The sequence below is a fragment of the Cardiocondyla obscurior genome, linkage group LG19, assembly GCF_019399895.1.
Source record: "Cardiocondyla obscurior isolate alpha-2009 linkage group LG19, Cobs3.1, whole genome shotgun sequence".
Lineage (NCBI taxonomy): Eukaryota > Metazoa > Arthropoda > Insecta > Hymenoptera > Formicidae > Cardiocondyla > Cardiocondyla obscurior.
This window is the reverse complement of record NC_091882.1, coordinates 914,251-940,297: the sequence shown is the minus strand read 5'-3', so window position 1 is coordinate 940,297 and position 26,047 is coordinate 914,251. Positions and strand designations below refer to the sequence as shown.

Here is a 26,047-nt window from a genome sequence, read left to right as displayed (position 1 = left end):
GACACAAAGTTTTTTTGGTTAGAGAAAATTCAGTACATTTTTTTTAATTATCCAAACGACATATATCAGGCATCAGTATACATTTGCATTCAAAATTAAAATAAATGTTACATTTAATTATAATAAATGCAAAATAAAATATGCAGACTTGATTTCGACGTAGTTTGAATATTTATAAAGATGCGTCTGATTTTACAACTTCCGTTATATCTTTTATCACAGTTTCTCGTTTCAATATCATCTTTTCTAAATGATGTGGCAAATTCACTCCAATTAAAGCACTTATTACGCTTTTCTTTGGTATACCAACGTCCTTCCGTTTTTTTTGTTGTGCCCTTTCCTTTTTTTTCTTAGATTCGTAATGATGTTGAATATGTTTTATCAATTTTTGCTTCGTTGTAAAGCCCATAGAACATATATCGCAGTAAAATTTTTTTCCGAGATGCTTTGTTCTTATGTGTTCAGTTAAGTTAGATTTAAAATAGTAAACTCTATTACAATTATCGTATGAGCACGGTAAAACCTGTCTATTTTCCAAATGTGTCTTACTGTGTAACTTAAATCTGGATTTATTCAAAAACACTTTAGCACAACTTTCACATTTATATTCTGAAATAAAAATTAATTTTGTTTAGGGGTTACATGTTTGCAATATATTAATTTTTCATAATACTTACGTCGTACATGATTTACTTTTCTATGAGTACGCAAAAGTGTCCATTTATCAAATACTTTTGTGCACCCTGGTTCTGTACAAAAATAAATTTTTTCGTGTATTATTTGATGCCGTTGCAACGTCCTGTTGGTCGAAAAACTTTTAGAACATTTATCACACTTATAAGTTATGGGCTTTATTGAATGTGTAGTTTGATGTTGGACTAGCTGATATTTTTTGTTGAAAGTTATGTTGCACTCCTTGCAGCAGATTTTTTTTTCCTGACTATGGAGTTTCTTACAATGACGTTTTAAATTATGTAAGTTGCTAATTGATTTTGAACATTCTGGACATCTTAAATCAAGACAATATATTTATAATTAATATATTATTTATAAATGATTGTAAAATATGAACCAATGTGTACTTACTTGTATACTTTCTTTATAAGATTATGAGTTTCAAAGTGTCTTTTTAAATGAGATGAATTTGTATATGACTTTATACATCCAAAATGAGTGCACTTGTAAGGTTTCTGTAACAAAAAATTTTTAGTTGTTAAAATATAAAACATAAGAAATAATACATAAGAAAATTATGTTTGTGTGACATAATTTTCTTACCTCTCCAGTGTGAGATCTTATGTGCCTCTCCAACTTGGAAGGTTTTGAACACGTAACTTGGCAATTGGAATATTTACATTTATATTGCTTTATATTCTTCTCTGTTTGGATGCCACTGATATGGTCATTCTTATCAAATACAACTTTACTGTGGTTCTCTTCTTTTATTTGACCCATCTTGATCTCATTCGTGTATTTCAGCTAATGAATACTCTTACTGGAAGCAAAAGTAATTATTCACTTTAGAAGCTTTTTAGAAACTTTCGTTTTATCATCAATCAAAGGAAGAGCTAAAAGAAAATTTGGCCAGAATAATGAGGTTAGAAGACCCACGGAAATTCCACGTGGTAGTCGTAGTACGCGACGCATGCGTCCTCGATAAGACGACTGACAAGCGCGATGCAAAGTAATATTTCACAATAATCTTACCTCATTATTCTTACAACTTATAATTGCTAATAAATTTTTTCAAACATTTTTAACATAAACACGCGCTATATTTCTCTCAGTATGTTACTTATTTCTATACCACGCAGTACTTTCAGCAAATAAAATTACACATTAAGAATAAAAAAATTTCAACGTTTTAATTAATCTTAGACTTAATTCCTTACGAAGTGTACGTTTTGTTAATGTTTTTGATCGAAATGACAAAACTTAATTTTTTTTTTTTTAGGTTTCATTGATGTTCTGTAACAGTTTTTTTTTTTTTAAGCGAGTTTACACAGATAAAGTAAAAATAGTAAAATTAATAACAACGCAGATTTCGTTTTCTTTTATTTATATGCATATTTTTAAATCAGAAACGCCCGTCAATGACATTAAGAAAGCACGACGTTGGCATCAAGACATGCTCTAAAAGAAAACAAGTATTAAAACCAAATGCTTGGTATTATGGAGATTGACGGTAGTTCGGTGACTTATTTCAGGCGCACTTTAAACAGGTCAGCCAGAATTGTACCACTTCGAACTTCAGGGATTGGCCTCTTTGGGCTGGGTACCAAACGTTTCTTTTCTCTCCTCCCAAATTTCGCGTGCGATTTTCAATAATTTTAATATCGGCGTACGTGGATCGATATCTGTCCCTAGACTCCGCACTTCGGCGGCATCCGGGAATCGTTGTGAATTGCACAAAGAGGAGCGGACATGAGGAGACGTGCGCGGGTACAAAAAGGAAGGAACCAGCGCGAGAGAAAGAGGAAAGAGGAGAAACGGAGCGATGCCAGCTATTTTATCCCTTCCCCTTCTTCAAAATCGAGTTGGGGTTTACGGGCCACGTGATCGGCCAGCAGAATTCGCGGTGTCCGTCGAAAATCTAAATCCGTCTGAGCCGGGGAAGAAGAAGAGGCCACCATCTCGTGCCTGCGCGACACGAAACAGCCGCCGCGAGATAGTTTATAATCGCCCGTGGTTCGCGCAGGATCGATCGAGGGATCGCGCGAGAGTGGTCCCGCGCGAAACCCTCCTCGTTTAGGCCTTTTTTATTTTCATGGATAAAAGAGGGTGAGAGAGAAAAGACAGAGGGGAAAGAAAAAAGGAAAAAAAAATTTACAGCGGTAGAGCGTTGTTTCCGCTTTCTGTTTTACTGTTCTCCGGAAAGACGAGAAAGAACGGCGGCGACTAATTCGTAAAAATCGTTCGAGGAACATGATTCGCGTGGACGAGTCGGATCCAGTGGGAGGTAAGAGGGAAAGATAAAGAAATAATTTGTTTCTTTCGTACAGGAGCATCTCGAGGTGATGGAAAATAGGAGAAACGTGTGTCTCGGTCGGGAAGCGCGGGAATTGCGTTCGTGAATATATAAACGCGTCTGTGCGTTCTCGATAGAACGGCTCTGCGGAAATCAGGAGTCGGTTATTCTTGCTGCAGTATCAATATAATCTTCGTCTTTTAATGCCCGTGTGCTAATACTGTATTATAATTAATATGTTCTCGGTAAATTCAATTTTAGTGGCACAGAGAGAGAGAAAGAGAGAGAGAAGCGCGTATCTCACACGAATTTCCGCGCTTTGAATAAACATAAAAGCTATTTTCGCGTTCTCGTAGAGTCGGATGTTCGTCTCGAAGCTAAAGCCTTAATTGTTGGAGTTAATTGCAGACAATTGCCAGATTCGGTCGAGCTCGATCTCGACGGTTTGAAAATAATATTTCTAATTTAATTTAATTTTTGACAAAAGAAAATAAAGATTAAATATTATTAAGTGAAAAGCGAATCAATGAAGATGAACATGAAAGGTTTGAAAGAAGATTCCATAGAGATCTTTTTTTTTTTTTTAACACGTTGACTGCCTCGAAAATATTTGCAAGCTGTGCTTCGAGCATTGCCATGCAAAATTTTTTGTTAAATATATTAACGACGTATACTCATACACTTTTCAACGTATTTGCAATATTTCTTTTGTTAATTAAAATTTATTTTTCATCACTTTGCGTATCTGCAATAGTCGCGAGATAGTCATTTTACCGCGGTGCAAAGTGAGTCGGTTTTCATCAACAAACTAAACCATCTTGGCAGACAATGTGCTACGAAGCAACGAACAAAGAAAGATTAGGCGTCTCGAAATAAATCATTAAAATAAAATAATGGCAACATGCTAACAAGAAAAATGATAGAGCTGCAAAATTGTCTGAGAAGAATCTTGGCGAACGGTTGGCGCCAAAACTCTCGAGGCGAAGAACGGGCCGCGACTCTTAAAGACGCCTCTTTCCATCTTCAAGATATCGCCGATGAAATTGAATGCCAAAACGCCTACTCGCTCTCGCATTCCGTCCTTCTTACCATCGCACGCCTGTTTTCAGAGATCGAGCCCAGCTTCCCCTATAGAGACGTAACGATACGCCGTGGTGTCGAGTTCAAGGATGATTATGACATCCAGTCGGAGCTTGGACGGTGAGTGATTAAATCCGTCGATCAGCGAACGGTGTAGGTATAGACGTTCATGCTTCGTGCCAACGACGTGTCTATCACATGCGATCGATTGTGTATCAATCTCGATGCAACTAGGAATTTAACGTCGCAGCGGTGGAGAAACTTTCAGGAAGTCCACTCACGATTAAACGAGGTTTACGTTACCGCAGCTAATTAGCTCAAGTTAAATATCTTGAGTAGTTTTATACGACTCTAAACATCCCCCTGATCACGAAAACCGTAAAAAAGTAATTTGAAATAAATCTGGATTAAATTCGCCATAGTCTATTTTTTTACTCCGATCGCTCGCAAGGTATAAAACATATCCCTGTGCAATTAACTTTTAATTGGACGAGCGGGCCAAATTAATGACGCCTTCGTCGCGCGTGGCCTTCGTTCGATATTCCGGTATCGTGTGTTTAATATCCACCTCGGGGATGATATTACGAGCTGTTGGCCGGCTTCCACGATATCGTGCAACCGCGGTGACGGACTCGCGGGAATGCGTACGGCCGCAGTCAGGTGCACCGTCTGCGGAATGCGGCGTGAACTGATAAGGCGAAGCACGCGCGGGTCTTATTCGCGCCGGCAATCAAGGGCCTATACGATACGTCTATAAATAAATATCCGTTTCTCTCGACCCGTGAGCGAAACGGTACGCAGCGTCAAACGACGTTCCGACGTTGGACCTAGGCGTGCCGGTGCTCTTGACACCGCCGGTGAACTCGGCCGTCCCCGACAGTATCGGAATGCGGTTTGACAATGAACGTGCAGTTCACCCTACGCAACACATTCTAATACGCGACTTCTCAATGATAGACAAGCCCGAAAGACAGCTTCGAATTGCTCAAGTAACTTGGGATAGATATTAAATTTTTTTTGAAATCTTTTTCAGTAGCGCGATTGATTACTAAGTTAATGACGTTATTATAGCAATTATTATATAATAATAAAATTTAATTAATGCGTAAAACAGTTACGTCCGACGTATCCGTTGATTTGGATACACTAACTTAATGATTCACTGATTTGGCTTAATGACAAATATGTTGTATGCCACCCTGCTCTGCCAGAGATATGCGGCGGATGTAAAACTTTGGCAGGTCTTCCAGTGTTTATCGCTTTTTATGAGTAATTTGTTATGCATCCAATTTTGTGCTTCAAGGATCGTAGCGAATTTTATATACTTATACGTTACATACATTAAGCGGAAATTCGATTTAATTTTTATTAAGCAAATTGTTTCGGGCTAACTTTTTTCTCTTTTTTTTTTTTTTTTTTAATTATTTGTTTCAGGGGAAAATTTGGAATCGTTTATCGATGTAGGGACAAAACGAGCAGCTTGATGCTCGCCGCGAAGGTGGTGAACGTCATGAAAAAAGAGGACAGACGCGCGGTGCAGAGAGAGGTTGACATCATGAGACGCTTACAGCATCCACGATTGATTCAGCTGTACGATGCCATTGACGCGGGAAAACAGATATATGTCGTCCTAGAATTGTACGTTTTTTCTCACGGGCGAGGCAGCGACGTAGGAAGCATAAGATTAAAAAGACGCGCGCTGCGGGATTACATTTAAATTTCCATCATTTAAGGATCGACGGCGGCGAGCTCTTTGAGAGAGTGATAGACGACGATTTCGTACTGACGGAACGCAGCTGCGCCATTTTTATGCGGCAGATATGCGAGGGAATAGAATTCATGCACGGTCAGAAGATTCTGCATCTTGATTTAAAAGTGAGTCGCCGAATTATGTTATTAATATCAATTAATTCGAATATAGGTACATATAATACGAGATTGACGGTCGACGACCCTCTACTTTTTTTTATATTTTATAATTTGCCCGGTTAATTGAAATTCATGTATGTTGCATAGCCGGAAAATATCCTGTGTCTGACGAAAGAAGGTAACAGGATCAAAATCATCGACTTCGGTCTCGCGAGAGAATACGACCCGAGCAAGAAGCTGCAAGTGTTGTTCGGTACGCCAGAGTTTGTTGCCCCGGAAGTCGTAAACTTCGATCAAATTGGTTTCGGTACCGACATATGGAGTATAGGTGTTATTTGTTACGTATTGTAAGTTACGATATTTACTACGAGGCTGCTGCGCCTTGTAACGATCCAAGTTCCTTATGAAGCTAACTGTTGCAGATTGTCCGGTTTGTCACCGTTTATGGGCGATACGGATATAGAGACAATGGCGAATGTCACTATCGCAAAGTACGATTTCGATCACGAGGCCTTCGCCGAGATCTCGGAGGACGCGAAAGATTTTATAAGATGTCTCCTCGTGAAAGATAAGGAGTAAGTATATCTTTCTGATTATAATATACATATACGTACATATACTACTTTTCTTTAATTTTTTTTTTCCCCTCGCTCTTTTCAACGTCTCCGGCTGTTATTTTATTTTTTTTTAAATCTTTTTTTTAAGTATTTTAATTTTTTATATCTGTTACATTCAGAGAAGAAGTTCTTTCTGTTACGCTGTTTAATAATTCTCTTTGACTCGTTGTGAAGGTGTATATGGCTCACAAGTAACTCGCGGTTATCACGGTTAATCAGACTTCTATTATTATTTTACACCGAAATGTAATTAATTTTTAATCGACACATGTATTTATCGTACATTAATTGACATCTAAAAATTTTCAACTGCTAATTAAGAAAAGATGATTGCATTTCGTGATAACTTTAGTGACAAATGTATCAGCTACTTATCGAGAATTTTGCATTCAGATACTTAATATAACGCACATTTGTACAGCATTCGTAACTACGCCATCAATGCATTCTTCGTTCATGCGTTTTATATATTTTAATTAATCGTCCCCGGATCGCGAGATCGCGTGTGCCTCCACGTGACAAGGGAAACGCACTATCGAGGCCTGGGAGAATGAAAGCACGATCCTCCTCACGACGAGCCTTTCGAATCTTTCAGAAAGCGAATGACTGCGGCGCAATGCCGGGAGCACCGGTGGCTGGCCCGAAAAGCGAGCAAGCCCAAGAGCGAAAAGGAGATCGCGGGGTTGGCGGCGGAAAAACGGACGGCTTTTATCGAGAATCGTCCTATCGTCGGCGCGGTCAACGATAACGGCAGAGAGGAGCTGGACGTAACGAAAGACAATCTTAGACTGTTCGTTGAACGCTGGCGGGATCACCCGGACAGCCCGTACACGATCGACTCGTATCACGCTCTACCAAGGAACCCACTTCGCAATCGCGACGAAACCGTGTCCTTGCGAGGACACAGCCCGTCTCCTTGCGACAGTCTTCGCAGCAGCAGCACGCAGTCCGAAAGAGTGACGGACTCCGCCGCGAAAGATAGCTCTAGCCACCTGCTGTTCGTACCGAATCTCAGTTTATCCTTGGAAAGAAGAGCTTCCGAAGGCACGGCTGCGCGAAATCGCCGCGATCCCGCTAGCCAGATCGCTCTGGCTGAGGAAATCATCAAACTGTCCGAGCATTTGCGCTCGATCGCCGTTGGATCCCGGGTGAACGAGGGAAGCAACGGCGGTACAACGGAAGCCCAGCGATCCAAGAGGCCCGGCGACATCGCAATCAATCGCGATAATTACTCGAAGAACAATATTAAAATAGCCTCATCTCATGTCGATAAAGAGACCAACGAGATTACGGAGAAACTCTCAAGTATCACGCGACAGCGAAAGCTCAACGGAACTACCTTTCACAGCAGCCGCAGTTTCGACAGATACAATCTCGACACTAACTTCGGTAACGTGTTTGTGGCCCTGAGAAGAACGAGCATCGGCGACGATACGTCCGAGAGACGCAGGGAGTCGCGAAATTACTCCCTCGAACGAACGACGATCGCCGAGGGCGTCGAGGAGAAGTTTAAGGGAGACAGATTCGGTAGAAGATCTTCCGCGGAAGATATGGACCTGACACCACCGTGGCGACGGTCACGAGTTAAACGATCTTTCGGCGAGACCAGCAGGGACGTTCCGCGGATATCGAGTTTGCGAGACCTGCACAAGAATCTGAATCTAGACGAGCCAGGCAGCACGAAAGATCTGCTCCTGCATCTGCTGGGTGAATGGCAAGAAGTCACCACGTCCAGCAGCGGCAGCGGCGGCGGTGTCTCTGCCGGCAGAAAATCTATGAGTCTGGACTGGTGCGCGGCCGATACCATTGCTAGGAAAACGATCAACTCCTTGGCGGAGTACTTCCAGTCGAAGCAACGAGAAGCGAAACCCCCCGACGTCGCGTCATCCACGTCGCCGTCGATATACCGTTGACTGTTGCGTTCGTCAAGCAGTTACAATAAGCAACATCAAGAAAATATGGGGCGTTAACCATTTTCCTTTTTTCTTATTAAACTAGTCGTACATTTTATCTCGGATTTGAACGTTTGACTTTCAAGATGAGATATATGTATATGTCTAATAATATATTTTATGACTGAGTTGGAAAAATTGATTTCAGTGAAAATCTCTATCTTTAATTTTCAAAGTCGAAGCACGATTTTTTTTAAATTATCCCTTTTAATTTATTTTAATTAAATAATTTTTTTTTTAGAAATATATCGTTACAGATGATACACATACATTTCCAATTTTGCAGATTTGTTTATACGATAAAAAAAAAAGAAAATTTCTACGATGAATCAAGAGTCATAAGATAAAAGGCTTATAAATGATAATATTAAAATTATATACTATAACTGTAACGAGTAATTCGTTGATAAGCAAAATTCTCGATAGCTAATATATCGGCAATACACTTTGAAATCAATATTTTTACATTCATGTATATTGCGGAATCGCATTCTACGTTCTAATACCTTGCAAATTAATAAATGTATGTTAAAAAAAAGTTTAAAAAAAAAAAAAAGAAAAAATAGCACAATTTATCAAATTTTAAACATGAATATTCCTTTCTTTTTTTGTAAGCAACAATGTTTAAGCGTTCCAGAGGGAAATTCTTACATTTAACATAACATTCACGCGCTTGTTTCTTATTGAACAATCACTGTTAATATTTTATATCTAATATTAAATACAACACAATGTAAAACACAATACTCTACAGAAAGTTTTCGCTTTGCTTCGCCCACACATTTCCCGCGAGTAACAATTAAATTAAGAAACTTTCATTAGTCTTCTCGCTATAGGAACAGACCAACTGCGGGAAAACTTATAGAGCACCGTTGGCTGGAAGCCGCTCTGGAGAACCCGATACAGAAGCATCGTTTGAAACGTTACGTTATTAAGAAGCGCTGGGTTAAAGCTGTTAATACTATTCTGGCGTTAAAACGGATGGGTGCGCGTTTAGATTTAGACTTGATTTAGCATTGAGACTTAATAATATTATTTGTCTTAATTATTCGTTCAGGCGATCATAGCTAGTAAAGCTTGAAGAATTCTTGGAGTACTGCTAAGTTAGAAGTATTGCTACTAACACTTGGCGAGGTGCAAAAGACTGGCAATTATTCAAAGAATTTCTAAGTTTCTTGGGTATTAAAGAATAATTAAGTTCTTTAAATTGTCGATATTCAGGATCGTTAATTTTATGTAAATGTGTATTTTAATATACTAGGAGAAACCATGCGCGCGCTACGCGTGCACTATTTTTAAGATACCTCAATTCCAAACTACAAAAAAAAAAAATCATGCAACTTACCAATCTGCATGAGCTTCAGCGGAGTGTAGAGTTCTGCCAGTGACTGTAACATAAAATAAAACATATTACTGTAGACATGTTAGTATTTAAATTAATGTAAAGGTAAAGCTTTATTTTTATAAAGATTTTATAAAAAAGAATTAATTCTCACCTAAAAGTTGCTTCGCCGATGTATGATGCCCTTCCTGGGCCTCCTCCTCCTCTCAGGATAGGATTTTTATTGTTAGTATCGTACACTCACTATCAGAAATGGCATTGGTGGTGCTGCGACGGCGGCTAGCATACGTGATCTTGGCGTGGGGTGCATCGAATCTCACACGAAGCGCGCGCGTAGATGTGTTGCGGAGCACCGGTCATCGAGGACTGAGGGGGGAACTACTACAGTACTACTCCACCCATACTCAGCGGCTGAGAGAGAAGGAAGTCACGTACGCTAGCCGCCGTCGCCGCTCCCTGCAGAAAATGCCATCTGTCTGTCAGTGTACTTATATTTTATTAGGACGTTTTATGTCACTTTTATAAATATAATCGAGCATTAATTTGCCAATATCTTTTAGGGAAGATGCTTTTATAAAAACTCGATATGCATATTACAGTATTTTATGAATACAGCACGAATTTGAACCGAAACTGCATTATCTATTGGAAAATTCACGAACGTGGCTACGTAGTTTTACGTTCGTCTTTATAGATAGAGTTGGAGTTTCGAATCCATTTTGTTTACTTCTTGTCGTTGGTGAATCGTCACGTGGAGCACATCGTTTGTCAGTTAATTAAGTTTAGCGTTCAAGATGTAAGAGAAATATAATTTATTCTTCAATATTCAGTTAAAAACTTTGTCTGACAAATTAACCCTATTTATTAACTAAATATTAAATGCATTTTTGATATTATATGTAAATATATCTAACATGGTGAGTATTTTCTTTATTAAGTATAATTTGTGATTGGTTCTAAGGAATGTTACTCTATTGAATTTTTTTTATGCGCTAGAGTGAAAACGTATTGCAAAACTGGAGCCCTTATGCCAAAGAATATGATCCCCTGAAAGCAGGCAGTATCGACGGGACAGATACTCAGCCTCATGATAAGGCTGTTAGTAGAGCAATGCTAATGCATTATGAGCCACCACATAATTTGGAATCAAAAGCAGAAAGAACTATATTTGTCGCTAGACTTGGTCCTAAAATCACTAATTATGATCTAAAAGAGGTAATATTTATCATAATAAAATAATTTATTTGATAATTTTATTGCTTATCTTAACTATTCGCATATTTGAAATTGTTATTTAGTTCTTTGGGAAATATGGAAATGTTATTTCGGCGAAGGTAATAGTAGATGTGGTGACAGGACTCTCTCAGGGGTATGGATTTGTGGAAATGAAAAGCGAAGAGGAAGCCAGGAGAGCACTGAGACGAACCACTGATGCTACATTAAAGGGTTATAAAATATTTATTGATTATGAATGTGGCCGCAGTTTGAAGGGATGGAAACCCAGGAGACTTGGTATATATAATTAATAATGAAATATATATATACCCTCACAGACAAGTACAAAGAATTTCGACTATCTGATACTTTTTCAGGTGGTGGCTTTGGTGGCAAGAAGGAGTCAGGGCAACTTAGATTCGGAGGAAAAGATAGACCGTTTAAACGACCGATTGTACCTAATATTTTAAAGCCGAAAAGATGAACATTTCGTTTGACATTGCGACTATTTCAACACATCGTTTCTGTATTTTTATTGCTACTTTTCCATTTTGTTTTGGATGCGTCAATAAATTAACGTACAGAACATAGATTTTGTATTTTGAAACTTGAGAAGGCCTAATTTCAGTACGTTTTTACCACCCTGCACCTCGCTATTTCAGCAGCAAAAATTTGTATGCCCATTAAAACGTGATGAAGTGTTTAACGACAATTCGTGCAATGACTATCGAACAAACTCATCGGGTTACATCTCTTGTTTTAAATTGCGCGGACAGTTTCATGCTATCGAGAAGTCTCGGACACACCGCAGGATCGTATTCGCGTTCGGCAACTTTATACCGCATCATCGTGATCTCCCACGTACGTCTCTCACCATATAAGGAGGCACAGCGAGATTCAACCCTGCACCGAGATTAAACTTCAGTAACGACGATAATGACGGCGTTGTTAATAAGGCAGCCTTTTTCCTTTCCACTAATTTAACGAAACAAGATACCTCGTGTCCTTCAACAAGATTCCATCGCGGTTTCTATTTTGTCACTCAGACTGCCCCGGTTTCCCGTAATGTATTATTTTCTTTTCGGCAATGATGAGTCGCGAAGAGTGTGGAAAAGTAACTTGAGAGGAGAGTATCTGATATTTTAACGTAGATTGAAAATTATTGAAAGTGTAATAGTTTTTGTTATCTCGATAAAGTAATTATTCGTTGTTATCTTTCAGAAAAGAAACATCGATTCTATTATAGATTATATTAACCAGAAATGAAAGCGCACTGAAACGACTGGGACGTAAAGAGTAATACAATTGTACACAGTTACGTGTATGCAATTACATGCGTGGGACGGGAATTTAATTAATATCTAACGTACTGGGTCACGTTCTACAACGTAAAAGACGAGATTCTCGGCATCTCTACGTTCTCGTCGGGTATCGCAGACGGTTCGCCATTGTCAACGATCACCGGGAAGTGGGGGCGTGAGATTGTAACAGGCCTACTTTTGGAGCAATCGTTCGTCGAAACCGTTCGGCGGAAAAGTCGGAGTCGCCGTAGCCGCCGCAGGAGAAGTTGCGTGCGACTCGCTGCGAAAGGCACGAAAATAGTATCAACCAGGATTGTATTTGCTCCCGGTGGTCCGCGTACGCAGATCATCGTTCTAATAATAGAAGAAGAACGAGAGAGAGAGAGAGGAAGAGAAAGAAGAGCGAGGAAACGAGAGGCTCTAAACCGAAGCGGGCACGGAGCCGCTGATGTCCGGCCGCGAAGCACTTGGCGGATCTCAGAGCGGCTCAGGCTGTCGCGGACTCCACATTCCACCGGGACAAGCTCCTCCTGTGCGTGCGCGTGCCTCGCTTTCTCTCTCTTTCTTTTCTCCCTTGCGATTTCACCCGGCTGGGCCACCCCCGTGAAAAAACTACTTACCCACGACTACATACACGACCGACGTACACGCGCTCGCGCACGCACTCTTACGCGCGCGCAAGCACACGCACATTAATCACCCCGAGTGTAAGTTAAACATTTTTTACTCTGTGCTTTATCGTTTCGCGTGCCTTTCTCTTTCTCTTTCTTTTTCTCTCTTTTTTTTTTTTTTTTTCTTTTTTTCTTCCCTTATTTCTTCGGAATACTCTTAACGAGGGCGCGACGCATCCCCCCTCGTTTTCTACTTGTTTCGAGGAGCACTCGTGATATAAGCTGCACGGTTTTTTTTTTGTTTTCCCTCCCCCGCAGTGTGAACTGTTGTGTACGTGAGAATGACGTGATGCGAGATGAAGTAATAGACTTGAGAAATTTCTAGCGGAAGTCCTCATCCAGGTAGCGATTCTACTTTCGGCGAAGTTGATCGCGCGGCGAACCGACTTGGCGAACGAGCGGACGTTCTAGCGAAGTTCCGAGGATCGATCGTGCAATCCATTCTTCAAAAGAGAGACGTGAAATTACTCGAAGAGGGATTTTTTTTTTTTTTCGTTTTCCATCGAAACTTTTAAGAGATAAAGTGAGCGATGTATCTGAGCCGCTCGATGGCTCGGCCAGTGAAAATCTTGTGAATGGCGCGTCCGCTCGAAGCGCGGACTTTATCTACTTGCTCAGTGAGAAAAATCGGGCCGCGTTTAAGTGTAAAAATGTTCTTTTTTTTTTTACGGTGTGACGGACGTACGAGTGAACGATTATATGAAAAAGTTGATTGATGTAAGACCGTGTTGCGCGTTTTGTTATCTCTTCGGTATCCTTATGACGTAGATTAATGACCCTCGTAAACTTTAATCGCGGACTCCTCTCGCGCGAAAAAGACATCTTCCTCTTCTATTTCTTCGTACTTTTGTGTCCATTTTTTACTCGCCGTTTCCTTAATAACATTTTTGTTACGTTATTATTAGTACTTGACGTCACCGAAGTCTATACGAGTGAACATTGTTACGAGGAAAGAACGATTGGAATCTTATGAAATTGCAATGCGATGTCGAACGAATGGTCTAAGGTTGGGGTGTCGATTCGCGTCGGGCTGAGAATTAATAATACCCAAGCTGATTTCGACTTATTTCGCAGCAAGTGAATTAACAATGGCGAGTTGTAATTAAATCGCGGAGTCGCCGGTTAGTTATAGCGACGTTAATTATTCCAGGCGGCGGCAAAGATTCGACGTTGTCTCGCGAACGTTCCCGCGGGTGTCCAGGACATTTCTCGCCCGGTCGAAGTCGTCGGCGTCGTCGTCTAGTGTTACGAGCACCGGCGATTTCGGCCCGCGTAAAGTACAGCACGGGAGGAACCGAGCGTGTTGTATCTCTAAAATTAGAGCGACGTGGCAGAGAAGGGGACGGGCTCCTTATAGAGCTTGTGCGCGACGTCGGTGCTTGCGGCCAGGGTTAGCAAACTGGCATTTTCTCTTTCTCGCCTCGGAGTATCGGATTACTTCGGGAACGTCGGTGCGCACCGGTCCGGCCCATTCAGCTTCGGCTTTCCTCCGGGGTGCCCTTTTTCCACGCAAGGTTCGGCCGAACGCGAGCATTTTTCTACGTCCGCGTCCTTCGTGCCTCGTTTCCCCCAGTGCTTACCCCCCTTGCTTCCTCCTCCCCCGTCGCCGCGGATCCCTTTCGTCACCTGCTGGAATTTTCAATTTTCCCGTTCCCTTCTCAATCTTCGCCCGTTTATCTCGACGAGTTTATCGCGCCGTTGGCAAGCGAGCCGATCGAGATCGTTGACGCGGAATTAATCGTGAACGTCGAGGCTGGTACCAGCACCGAATTACACGCATAGTTGAGTTACAAAAGCTGTGACAGTTATGTTAAACGTCACGGATATTTCACTCCCCCGACGATATAACGCAAGGGTGTTACGAGTGTTGCGAATTCAAATTACGCAATTCCTTCCTCGCGAGGGATCGCGCAGTGCGCCACAGTCTTCGTCGAGCAGCGTTATTTAATTAGCGATACTTTAACGCGGAAACATAGTTTGCTTTTAGTTTGCATCGTTGAAAAAAAAAAAAAAAAAAAACGTCTTATTTGCCTGGTAATCGACGTCTCGTTTCTGTGTTGCAGAGCTTTAAACAGCCGCCAACATGTCTGACGACGAGGAGCAATACTCGTAAGTAGCGCAATCAATCATTACTCTCAAGCCCAGCGTCGATCGATCGACAAATTTCTATTCGCCGATCCATCGCTTATTTTGAAACTGATGCAACTTTAATTTTAATATACGCTCGCGAATTCCGCCTGTAGGTGCGCTCGAAAAAAATTCTCCGCGGCCTACGGCGAAAAGCCACCCTCAGCTAGTCTTTCCACATCTTTCTCGGGATAACCGAGTTTGCATGATTTTCAAAATAAACGACTTGTAAAGTACGCGACGTCGTCGCTCTCCGCGAAGGGTAAATCCGATATGCGAGAGCGAAGCGCGAGAGATACACGCGCCCAGTGATTTTCAGACTCGAGAAATCGGAATCTTAGCCGAAGTCAAAGTGGCAAGATCGTATATAGCACGCCGAACGTTGATCACGTATCGTACGAAGCCCGAAAAGTATACCGAAAGTCCGAAAGAAGTTTTAGATATTGCCCACGTAAGGTTGAACATCGCCCATGATCTGTGGCCTCGTCGTGTTCCAATGTTTCACACATTTGCCGTCTAACTTTGCCGACCCGGTGCCCGACCCTGCGTGCGTCACGTCCCAATCGCACCCACGCACGAACCCTTTAATAAGCACTCAAAGCGATACTCGGATACTTCAGTCAATCCCTAATTGTCACTCGGTGACATTTTCACACGCTTGCACGATTATTATTCTGTTTCTTATTTTTTATTTTTTTTTTTTTTCTCAGCTTTTTCTGTCTTGCATTGTTGCTTCAAACTTTCTAAAGCATTTCGTAAAATGAACTAGTTATATAATGTAATTATTTATTAGAAGAGAACATTTTATTGGAAAAAAAAATTTTTTAATAAGAAAAGATTGAAATAAAATTTGATAAATCTGTCGAATCCAGCATATAAAAGTAAAAATGTAGAAACTGTTGCTGCTCATCGTCATAATCGGATTATAGGTTTATATTTTACGAAAAAAGGAAGGAACAATAAAATATTGACGAAAATACAATACGGGAATTTGAAGCAATTTTAAAAAGACTTTAAGTCCCTGATTTTCAAAAGCGATACCCCCTCGTAAATATCTACCCCCTTACCCCTCGCTCGTTTAATTCACATTCGCCCTGATCGCCACGATGCTATTTCCACCCTGACTAAACTGGACTTTTTCCGTTTTCTCTTTTGCAGCAGCGAGGAGGAAGTCGAGGAAGTGTAAGTGTCCACCTTTGTTAAATGTTTCCGCAATTACGCTCATCGGTATCTTTCTAACATGCGAATTGTTTCGTTTTCTCATTTCAGGAAGTAAGTTTCTGAGGCTTGTAACGAGCGCTGTAGCTACTTACGAAGACGCGATCGCGGAGAAAAATCTCCATTTCAACTACGCGATTAAATAAGTCGCGAGTAGCTTCTCGATAGATAGCTTCTAATTAAAAATTCAAATTGAACGGCAGGTCCGGTTAGTTTTTTTCCCTTCTTTTTTTTTCTCTTTTATTTATAAAGATATAAAGATTTATGAGATATGGAGTTCTATCGAGATATATTTATTAAGATCCATAAGGCAAGACCGGAACCACTCGCTTTCTCTATTTCTTTTTCTATTTCTCTTCCTCTTTTCATGGAAATGTCGTTATATCGTCGATCAGTTTTGCTCTTCTTTCGTAGAACTAGAACGTCGAGTTGGATTACAGCTAACGAACGCGCGCGAATCGATAGCGAGAAGAGCGTAGATGAAGAATAATCGCTTTTCGAAGTCTCGTTTGCACCGCGCAACACGCTAGATTTCTCTTACCGATTGTGATTTATGACTCCGTCTTCTTCTTTCTTTTTTTTTGTTTATTCACTCCCTGTCTCTCTCTCTGTCTGTGTGTATCTCCACATACAACACACAAAACCAACCAACCAATCAACCAACCAACCAACCAACCAATCAACCAATCAATCAAACCAACTGTCACTCGTCATCGACCGATCTGCTAATCAACCCGCGCGGTACGATACAAAAAATGTCAAAATCGAAGGCAGCCGGAGAAGAAGACCGAGTAAGTTTTGCATACGACAAATATGAACGTCTCTCACTATTTTTCTTTTTTTTCTTTTTTTTTTTTTTTTTACGGCCAATAAATGGTGTACGTTCACGCGCTGTCGTCAGTGTCGTTTCTTATTTTTTTACTTTCTTCCCCGCTGTCTAATTGCTGTCTTGTCTTGTTGTCTCTCGGTGTAGTTTTTAATTGTTCGTCCGTTCTCTGTTTCATAATCTCTCTCTCTTTCTCTCTCTCTCTGTCTTCATCATCTTACACGCGTTGTGCCGCCGCAATCGTTTATTTTTTGCATAGAATATTTTTTTATAGCAATACACTTGCTGGCTGTCTTTCTCTCTCTTTTCCCCCCTTGTCCCTTTATCTCTGTTCCCCATTGTTCTCTTCATTTTTCTTCTCTCGAGTTATAACATTACACACCGAGGAAGAACGTCGCTTCAACAAAACGCTTCTTTCTGGTTCCATCGATTTGATTTGCGCGGGACACAAAAAGATAACGCTTTTAATTTTTTTTTTTTTCAGTGACGTTCTTCTTTCTCGTTGTGATAACAGTGTCTCAAAAAAAAAAAAAAAAAAAATTGTCGCTGATACTTTCACCCCCTGTGCCGCTCTCTGTTTCTACTTCAAAAACCCTTTGTAAAGTACAATACATTTTGCCGCCGGTGTATTCGCTGTCTTCTCAACGTCTGTCTTGTGTCATTGTTCTGCGTCGATGGATTAAACCATTAAAAAAAAAAAAATTAATAAAAATGAGAAAACAAACAGCAATGCTATCGCGCTTTTCTATGTATACATAGACGACATACACCCACACATACCACACATATTTCACGTATGAGAGACTACACATGACGTGCAACACGCATTGTCGAAGTCCTCTCGCAAAAGTACTTTGACGAGATGCAGTTGCAAAAGCATACACACTTCACCCTGCATTTTATTTCTCCAAGTTTTATCTTTTGTCCTCGTCGTGTCTGTCAACTGTATCTGTCGCCTAATACTAGCCTCTGTTACCCGCACTATGGCAAATGGGCAACGAAACGTTTCTTTTTTTCTTTTTCATTTTTTTTTTTCCTCCTTTTCTTTTTGCAAAAACGCTACGAGAACCCCGTTGAAGAGAAAAAGTAACGACGAGCCGCTTAATTGTTGAAAGCAAGCGATGCATACCGATTATTCGTTCGCAAATAAGTGTCAAAATGGCCAGTCTTTGCAGCCAAAAAAACGTGCAAATCAATCGTCCGCGCGATCGAGCGGTCAGATTTAGTTTGCACGGAAAAAAAAAAAAAAAAAAAAACAGGAAAGCGCAAGTTGGAGACAAGCGCGATACCGATTTTTATGATTTACGTGCAGCTTTGTGCAGTCCTACATAAGCAATTACACGACCTTATTAATGAATCTGTACTTTCTTTTTTTTATAGGGGTAGGGCGTCCCAAAAGTAAGTTGAATTATATCGAGAGGTGTTTACACGTCAATAATATATTTTCCCTGTTCTCATCGGCCGCTCTCTCACATCCCCTTGTCCCGCCCGGAATCGGTTTTTCCGACGTCGATTAAAATTTTAAGAGCTTAAAATCGTTAGAGAGGCAGTACCTTTTTTTTTTTTAATTTTTAACTAAAAAAAAAAAAAAGAACGAAACAAAATTGTTTTATTACTAGAACCCAAAATTTGCGATAAGTTGGGCGAATGGTATCGGCGAGATATTTATAAATTTAATTTCAAGGGAGGCACGTCCTTTCGAGAGCTCGCGTACAGGCAGTTTGCCTGTTTTGCTGCCAGATTCATTATAAATCGCAAGATTGAATAAATGTAAATCTCCGCCTATTTTCTTTGGAAAGTCAGAAGCGCGAACGAAATTACAGAACTGATTGAAGTTGACTGACGTTGGTGAAACCGGCCGCCAAACACCCTCGGATTTTTCGTCACGGCGGGAATGAGATCGCAGAAGAGACCGGGACTCGACGTTATGGCCATGTTACGGCGAGCTGTAGATCTGCCAATTTCTATCTATATCACCGGTGAGGATATCTTGTTTACAGATACAGGACGGATAACGCGATCGTTGGCCTGTGTAGCGCGCGATGGCGAATAATAATGGGATATATTTATCAAAGGTACCGCATACCGGCGGTACATCGCGGGTGTTTGTGAATATTCCATCGCGATTGCATAACGCTAACGCGCGACGATACTTGAGCCGTTTGGGAGCCCGCCAGTCGTCTCATAAATATATGCACAATAACGTAACACAGTTTATTCTGAGAGCGACGTCTGCTCAAAATGTACCACGCCCCGGCGCCGACGTGATCTTATTAACGGCCGGCCGTTCGATACATAATGCAGCATCTGCAGCGCTGCATATATTTATGAACTTAATCTCGGGAGAGTTTATCAAGTTTTTCATTTACATGGTATCACGCGAATAAAAATCGAATGAGAAATCGCGTGATATCGTCGGGGTATATCTGCAGCGTTGATAAATATTTATTATACATGAAATTAAAATTGCATAAATTAATATAGAACCGACCTTCACCTCCTTTTCTTTTTTTTTTTTTTTTTATTTCTATTAAACTGTCTCGAGAATTTTAGAAACTTGAAACGCGGAATACTTTCGGGAAAATCGCGGCTGCATTTAACATTACGTATACCTTTTTTATTTTCGATCAAAGGCCGAATTGTGGTTTACGTTACGTACGACTCTGGATCTCAATCCTGTTGGTGACGTCTAATCGATCGTTGGCAGTGTTCGAGGTTCCCTCCCGACTGTTCCCCTCGTTATATTTCTCTTTCGCACCCCCGCGTGTTTTGTCTCTCTGATTAATAACGAATTAACGAGTTGTACATAATCACGTCTTTTGTTCGAGTTACGTCAAAGCGATGTGTCACACGTCCTTGTATCTCAAGGCTCGTTATTTTGTCCGATCCCCCCCTATATTAATTTATATTGACTTTGCGCCATAATTGATCGACTCGCAAGCAGCAATTGCAATACCCATGCTCGCAGATCCCATGAACGAAAAGCGATTTTCATATCCCTACAATGTTTATCACGGTACGAACGACGAGGAAAACAAGTTTTTAATGGAATTTTTTAAGAAATCCACGGAGGAGAAGCCCCAAATCCTTCGATAACAATAATGCTGCGGTATTCTCCCCCTTGTCGAACGATTTATCGTTCGGGACACTAGACCCCACGTGTATGATTTCCCAAAAACTTGACCCTCCAGCTTAGAAAAATCGTATGAAATCGTCTCAAGTCCATTTACAAAACAATTATCAGATTACGACACTCGAGATCGTCATCCTCGAAAGCGTATCTCCGATGCGCTATCGTCTTGCGACATCCGTTTTTCGATATCATTTTAAGTCATTTACGAATCCGCGGTCCCTACGAGTTAACTCATCCCAACGCACTCATGGGATTCCTTGCTATTTTCATTAATGCCTTCTCCATGATTCGCTACGGTGCGCACTTTGGTTTCTTCTTTATTATGGTTTCTATACGCTTGCACATTGTCGCCTTACTATTTGCCTCTTTCTTTTTCTTTCCCTTTCTCTGTCTCGTTTAATTTTTTTTTTTTTCTTTTTTTTTTATATTTATTTCCTAATTTTTTACATGTCGTCTCTGTCGCCATTTCCTCTACATCCCGCTCTATTTCTCTCTGACTTTCTGTTGATTCAATCGTGCATCTATCTGTCTGTCTGTTCCGCCTATGTGTTGTCTGTGTGTGTATACGTGCGACGAGCGGCATTGAATAATATGCACTACGGGAGAGAATGGATGGAGTTGTAATAAAATAGTGGAGATATGGACATGAGAATCGCGTATGGAGTTCTGGGGGATCTTGCGAGATCTTCCAGAGAGCGGGCACAACCGTCGTGATTTAAAAGAGAATTACTTTTGTTTTCACTCCGGCCTCCTTCAGGGAATCTGGCGAGAATATTGAGTTTATGAAGGTGAGTGCTGGTTACGCGTAAATAACGTTCGCGCGAGTGCCTAAAATTCCCGGTGCGGCCCGTAGTTTATCCTCGCTAGAAATGTGCAAAAGTGAGAATCCTCGTTGGAAAAGCGGATATGTACAGCGGCAATACCGTTTTGATCCGTTGCATCGGGAATCACGGCCTAGCACGATCGTTAAAGGAGGCACAATCGAATACCCGTTACGACTAATCTCGTTGTTAAAAATTCAGAGGCAAGAACAGAAAAGAAGCGACCTTGACGAACAGCTTAAAGAATACATAGCGGAATGGCGAAAGCAGAGAGCCAAGGAGGAGGAGGAGTTGAAGAGATTAAAGGTGCTCGCCTCGTTCTTACGCACGATATCGTTTTGTTAAACATTTCGCGTTTAATGAAGGGGAAATGTTTTGTATTAGGAGAAGCAAGCCAAGCGCAAGATCACCCGCGCGGACGAGGAAAAAAGATTGGCCCAGAAGAAGAAGGAAGAGGAGGAGCGTCGCCAACGTGAAATTGGTAATTTATTACCGTCCTTCTGTTCTCTCCTCTAAACGAAATCCAGAAACTTAATAAAGTTCTCCCTAAATTTTTTCAGAGGAGAAAAAACAACGTGACATCGAAGAGAAGAGAAGGTAGTCCATACAATTCTTAATTGAACGTTTCTTACGACATGTGCGAGAAAATTCAGGGAATACAATTAATTTTTTTTTTATTACCTTATCGTGAATTAATTAATTAATCAGTTAGTTAAATTCTTGGTTTTGAAACGAGAAATAAATTACTAGGAAAGTAAAGTTGGTAAAGGCCAACAAAGAAAGGCCAATGGATTGTTAAAAATTTATGTCGCAAATGATTAGATAACAATCGGAAGAATGTCAAATCATTTATATCATTAATGAGAGCGAAAAACCTATGATATTTCTCACAGTTATATTACTTTCTTCAGATATTCAATTGATATGAAACTTGTAAATATATTATACAGTAATCGAATTGATTAGCGGTGATGGTTGCGTAACTGCTTGAATACTAAATGGAGTCTAGAATTCTATATCTTTTGTTAAAAAAATCATCGTTATCAATTAAAGAAACGTTCACAGATGTTTGTACATTTGTACGTTACTTAATAATTTCTCGCTACATTTAAGGCGCTTGGAAGAATCGGAAAAGAAGCGTCAGGCTATGATGCAAGCGATGAAAGATCAAAGCAAAGCAAAGGGTCCAAACTTTACCATCACCAAGAAGGATCTTTCGGTGAGCACATTTTTTTTTTTCTTTTTTTAATTATCAGCAGTAATTGAATTTCTTAATTGAATTTCTTTTTACGTAAATTAGGGTAACCTTACGTCGGCGCAATTAGAGCGTAACAAGACGAAAGAGCAGCTCGAGGAGGAAAAGAAGATCTCCCTTAGTATTCGCATCAAGCCCTTGGAAATCGAAGGTCTGTCCATTGACAAGCTTCGGACTAAAGCTACCGAATTGTGGGAGGCCATTGTCAAACTGGAAACTGAAAAATACGATCTGGAGGAACGACAAAAGCGTCAGGATTACGATGTAAGCCGTTTCAACAATCTATATAATTCCATAAACACTGCGAATTATTTCGTCTCATTTAAATAACGTGAATTTATCAATATTAATATAATTTGAATTGTCATTATTAAAAAAAAAAAAAAAAAAAAAAAAAACTTGCTCGTTTACAGCGCGAGATTTTATAACAGTCGATCATAATTATTATCTTTACACGAAAATAATATAAAAATACTGACTTTAATTAGAAAGAACCTGCGTAAGAATAAATTTATTTGTATGCATGTATAATAATTTTATATCATATACGTTTCATAAAAATAAAGAAAAAGAAGTATACGTTGACCGTTTCCGCTTGGGAAATAAGTTACTCGGACACGAGTTTAATTATAGTCCATGTTGTTTTCTGGCCGTTGATAAATCGATATTGCCCTTTTATCGCAGCTTAAAGAGCTGAAGGAACGTCAGAAGCAACAACTGAGGCACAAAGCCTTGAAGAAAGGTCTCGATCCCGAGGCTTTAACCGGCAAATATCCCGTACGTAATCATATATCATATAGCGTAAAAAAGAAAAAAAAAAAAAAAAAAGAAAAATTCAGGAAGAAACTTTTCGTTAATCGAGTCGCTTTTTCGCAGCCGAAAATCCAAGTTGCCTCCAAGTACGAGCGTCGCGTTGATACCAGGTCCTACGACGACAAGAAGAAACTTTTCGAGGGCGTAAGTGTACTTTCTAACTTATTCAACACACATTAAAAATTTATTTCCCACCCTACGGGATCAAACCCAAAGAATTCTCTCTTTTTACGATCACGCTTACGTAAATTTTTCACGAACACCTTACTCATTACCAGATACGAAGATATTACATATACGTACGTGAAAGTAGGAATTCGTTCCTATCATACATAAAGCACAAATAACTTGTCGGATCTCCCAAGTACAAACATAATGTATAATATATAAATGGCGATTAGTGAGCATATTGTCGATTGAATCGCAGGGCTATGACACGCTCTTAGCGGAGATCAGCGAGAAAACGTGGAAACAGAAAACAGAACAATTTATGAAGCGCACCAAAAGTGAGTCCAACCGTGATCTCTTTCATTATATCCACCTCTCTCCCTTGCTTGCCTTGACTGATTGTACCTCCAAATTCTCAAAAACGACCGTGTTTCTAATTTATGTACGTGTTCCTTGTTCTCGTTGACTAAACGGTCGAGATGGCTGCCAGCCACGTTATTGCTGTGTTCGTGTTGTCTCGATGGTGTACGTAAAAGCACGACGTACCGAATTTGTGCTCACACGCCGACGGCGATTTTTTTACGTGTACTGCCCCAGAAAAGAAAAAAGATATATACAACAGCAGTCACCCAGTCACGAAAATAATCTCGCTCTTAATAACTTTGTCGACGTGTGTAAAATATTGTTTTACGCACCGAAAATCATAAGTTCCTCGATATATTTTCTCCCTCCCCAACAGTTGTAAACGCGCGTGTTTGATTTATCCTAATTTCCTGAAATCTGCGCGAAATCTGTGAATTCATTCTCCGTGTGTCAGAAGCGGTCGGTGAAAATATATGACTTTATGTGACATTAATTTTGTCGATCGTGACTGTCAGCCCTAACTTCGCCACAGGGAGATTTGTACGACCCAGGGAAAGCAACAGTATGGATAGAGAGGGTTTTCCCAGGCGAAAAATCCCGATGTGTGAAAGTAACCCCTATGCATGCCATTTTGTCCGTTGATGTTTCAGGGTCTGACCGAACAGCAGAAGGAATTCATGGAGAAGCAGTGGGCTCAACAAAAGGAACAGTTCATGGGTCGTCAGAAGAGTACGTATGATTTTTGCTTTCGAGGCTTCGAGTCAGCACCGAGAGCATCAAGAGCTTCCGATATTTCTCAAGACGTCCAAGTACACCCCGCAAACGTACTTTACGGGGAAAGAGTTTTGGAAAAGTTTTTTTTTTCTTTTTTAATATCGCAATCATCGATTTAACATTATCATGATTATCTAAAAATCGACGTGAAATTTATTTTAAAACGATAGAATATTTTCACTTTAATTAATATTCTTAAGACCCGTTGAAAGTTTCTTCGCGTTTGTTTTTGTCACTGTTTAATCCCATGGAATTTCTAATTCAGAGCGTTTAGCAGCTACCTCACCTCGCGTTTTTTTTTCCCCCCAAAATTCTGCAAAATTAATCCGTCGTTTCTTGAAACAGCGAAATTACCTAAGTGGTTCGGTGAGAGACCGGGCAAGAAACCTGGCGATCCCGAATCACCGGAGGGCGAGGAAGACGTAAAGGCCGTAGCCGACGATGACCTCGAGGAGCCACAATTCGACGAGGAGGAGGAAGAGGCGAAGGAGGAAGGCGAAGAAGAGGAGGAGGAGGAGGAAGAGGAGGAGGAAGAGGAAGAAGAAGAGGAGGAAGAAGAGGAGGAGGAGGAGGAGGAGGAGGAAGAGGAAGAATAAATCTTTCGATCGCTTCGGCGCTACACGGATGTTAAGAGAAAGCGTATCTCAAAAATTAAAAAAAAAAAAAATGATCGTGCACAATCTCGTTAACATTTTTCGGACAAAGATCGAGCGTAGCAAGTGGCCGAGTCCGTAATAATGACGACGGTGTCTATCATCTATTTCCGACAACCGGAATGACTTCTCTTTGAAATGCAAATATCGAAGCAGGCGAGGACGATGCAGCAAATCATTCTACCGTCGCTACTGTCGCTTGTACGGCCACTGTTACTGCTGTTATCTATTAAACTACTACTCCTATTGTTACTATTGCTACTACTACTACTACTTCTCTACTATTATTACTATTATTATTATTATTATACTGTACAAATGCAGGCACGCAAATTATTAAAATAAAACGATTTATCATATCTCATGTTTGATTTTTTCTATCATCCTTTGATCACTCTTAAAAAAAGAAAAAAGAAGTGCATTGAGTATCGAAGTAAAAATATTTGTCCGGCAAGAGGAGCAATAATTTAATTATTTTTTTTTAACCAACATATTTTTCTCCGCAATTTATCTCCTGACAAAGATATTCGACCGCGAAACTCGAAGTGAAATATTCTGTTTACGTCATATGATACATGCTTTCCGATAGGTCTTATCGCGAAACCGACGTATTGCCCTTGGCTATACGGAAGCATGGTGATTCGCTTACGGTTTTGCTTATCGAGACAAGATACAGGATTTTCCCGACTACGTATAATGGATATGCCGACGATATGGAACACGCTCTCGTGTCGAAACCGCGCGGTTTTGACGAAGGCTCCAAGTATCCCATTGCGAATTTACTTGATAATTTTGTCAAGTAGCTGTGCGATATTGATTACGACGATTACGTAGAAAAAAAAAAAAAAATGCCTCTTATCGTCTAACGTAACGGAAGCTTA

At 40.4% G+C, this 26,047-nt stretch overlaps 4 protein-coding genes across 14 annotated transcripts; 3 read left to right on the top strand and 1 right to left on the bottom strand.

The window, feature by feature from the left end:
• Positions 1-28: 28 nt before the first annotated feature.
• Positions 29-10,058, bottom strand: LOC139109993 (transcription factor IIIA). 2 transcript variants are annotated; one of them, XM_070669478.1, is made up of 6 exons: positions 9,983-10,058; positions 9,832-9,874; positions 1,279-1,495; positions 1,087-1,190; positions 678-1,009; positions 29-609 (listed from the first exon to the last, which is right to left on the bottom strand). In XM_070669478.1, exons 3-6 carry the CDS (start codon positions 1,453-1,455, stop codon positions 173-175), a joined length of 1,050 nt encoding a protein of 349 aa, XP_070525579.1. In that variant the 5' UTR covers positions 1,456-1,495; positions 9,832-9,874; positions 9,983-10,058; the 3' UTR covers positions 29-172. The 2 variants fall into 2 exon arrangements, with proteins under 2 accessions (XP_070525579.1, XP_070525580.1); XM_070669479.1 differs by lacking the exons at positions 9,832-9,874; positions 9,983-10,058 and adding an exon at positions 4,058-4,440.
• LOC139109976 (uncharacterized) lies at positions 1,920-9,509 on the top strand. The gene is made up of 7 exons (XM_070669436.1): positions 1,920-2,959; positions 4,078-4,168; positions 5,483-5,686; positions 5,782-5,923; positions 6,065-6,264; positions 6,340-6,492; positions 7,130-9,509. Exons 1-7 carry the CDS (start codon positions 2,926-2,928, stop codon positions 8,445-8,447), a joined length of 2,142 nt encoding a protein of 713 aa, XP_070525537.1. The 5' UTR covers positions 1,920-2,925; the 3' UTR covers positions 8,448-9,509.
• Positions 10,059-10,528: 470 nt separating the features above from the next.
• Positions 10,529-11,633, top strand: LOC139110001 (U11/U12 small nuclear ribonucleoprotein 35 kDa protein). Its single transcript, XM_070669492.1, has 4 exons — positions 10,529-10,745; positions 10,825-11,043; positions 11,127-11,340; positions 11,421-11,633. Exons 1-4 carry the CDS (start codon positions 10,743-10,745, stop codon positions 11,525-11,527), a joined length of 543 nt encoding a protein of 180 aa, XP_070525593.1. The 5' UTR covers positions 10,529-10,742; the 3' UTR covers positions 11,528-11,633.
• Positions 11,634-12,804: 1,171 nt separating this feature from the next.
• Tpnt (troponin T, skeletal muscle) lies at positions 12,805-25,525 on the top strand. 10 transcript variants are annotated; one of them, XM_070669469.1, is made up of 14 exons: positions 12,805-13,051; positions 15,079-15,124; positions 16,301-16,324; positions 18,567-18,584; positions 21,077-21,107; positions 21,342-21,446; positions 21,525-21,621; positions 21,701-21,737; positions 22,254-22,359; positions 22,441-22,659; positions 23,080-23,172; positions 23,272-23,352; positions 23,636-23,714; positions 24,859-25,525. In XM_070669469.1, the coding sequence occupies exons 2-14, from the start codon at positions 15,099-15,101 to the stop codon at positions 25,107-25,109; spliced, it is 1,167 nt and encodes a 388-aa protein (XP_070525570.1). In that variant the 5' UTR covers positions 12,805-13,051; positions 15,079-15,098; the 3' UTR covers positions 25,110-25,525. The 10 variants fall into 10 exon arrangements, with proteins under 10 accessions (XP_070525570.1, XP_070525574.1, XP_070525567.1 ...); XM_070669466.1 differs by lacking the exon at positions 23,636-23,714 and adding an exon at positions 24,390-24,468 and having other exon boundaries at positions 12,806-13,051; XM_070669467.1 differs by lacking the exons at positions 12,805-13,051; positions 23,636-23,714 and adding exons at positions 14,388-14,529; positions 24,390-24,468.
• The last annotated feature ends 522 nt before the right edge of the window (positions 25,526-26,047 follow it).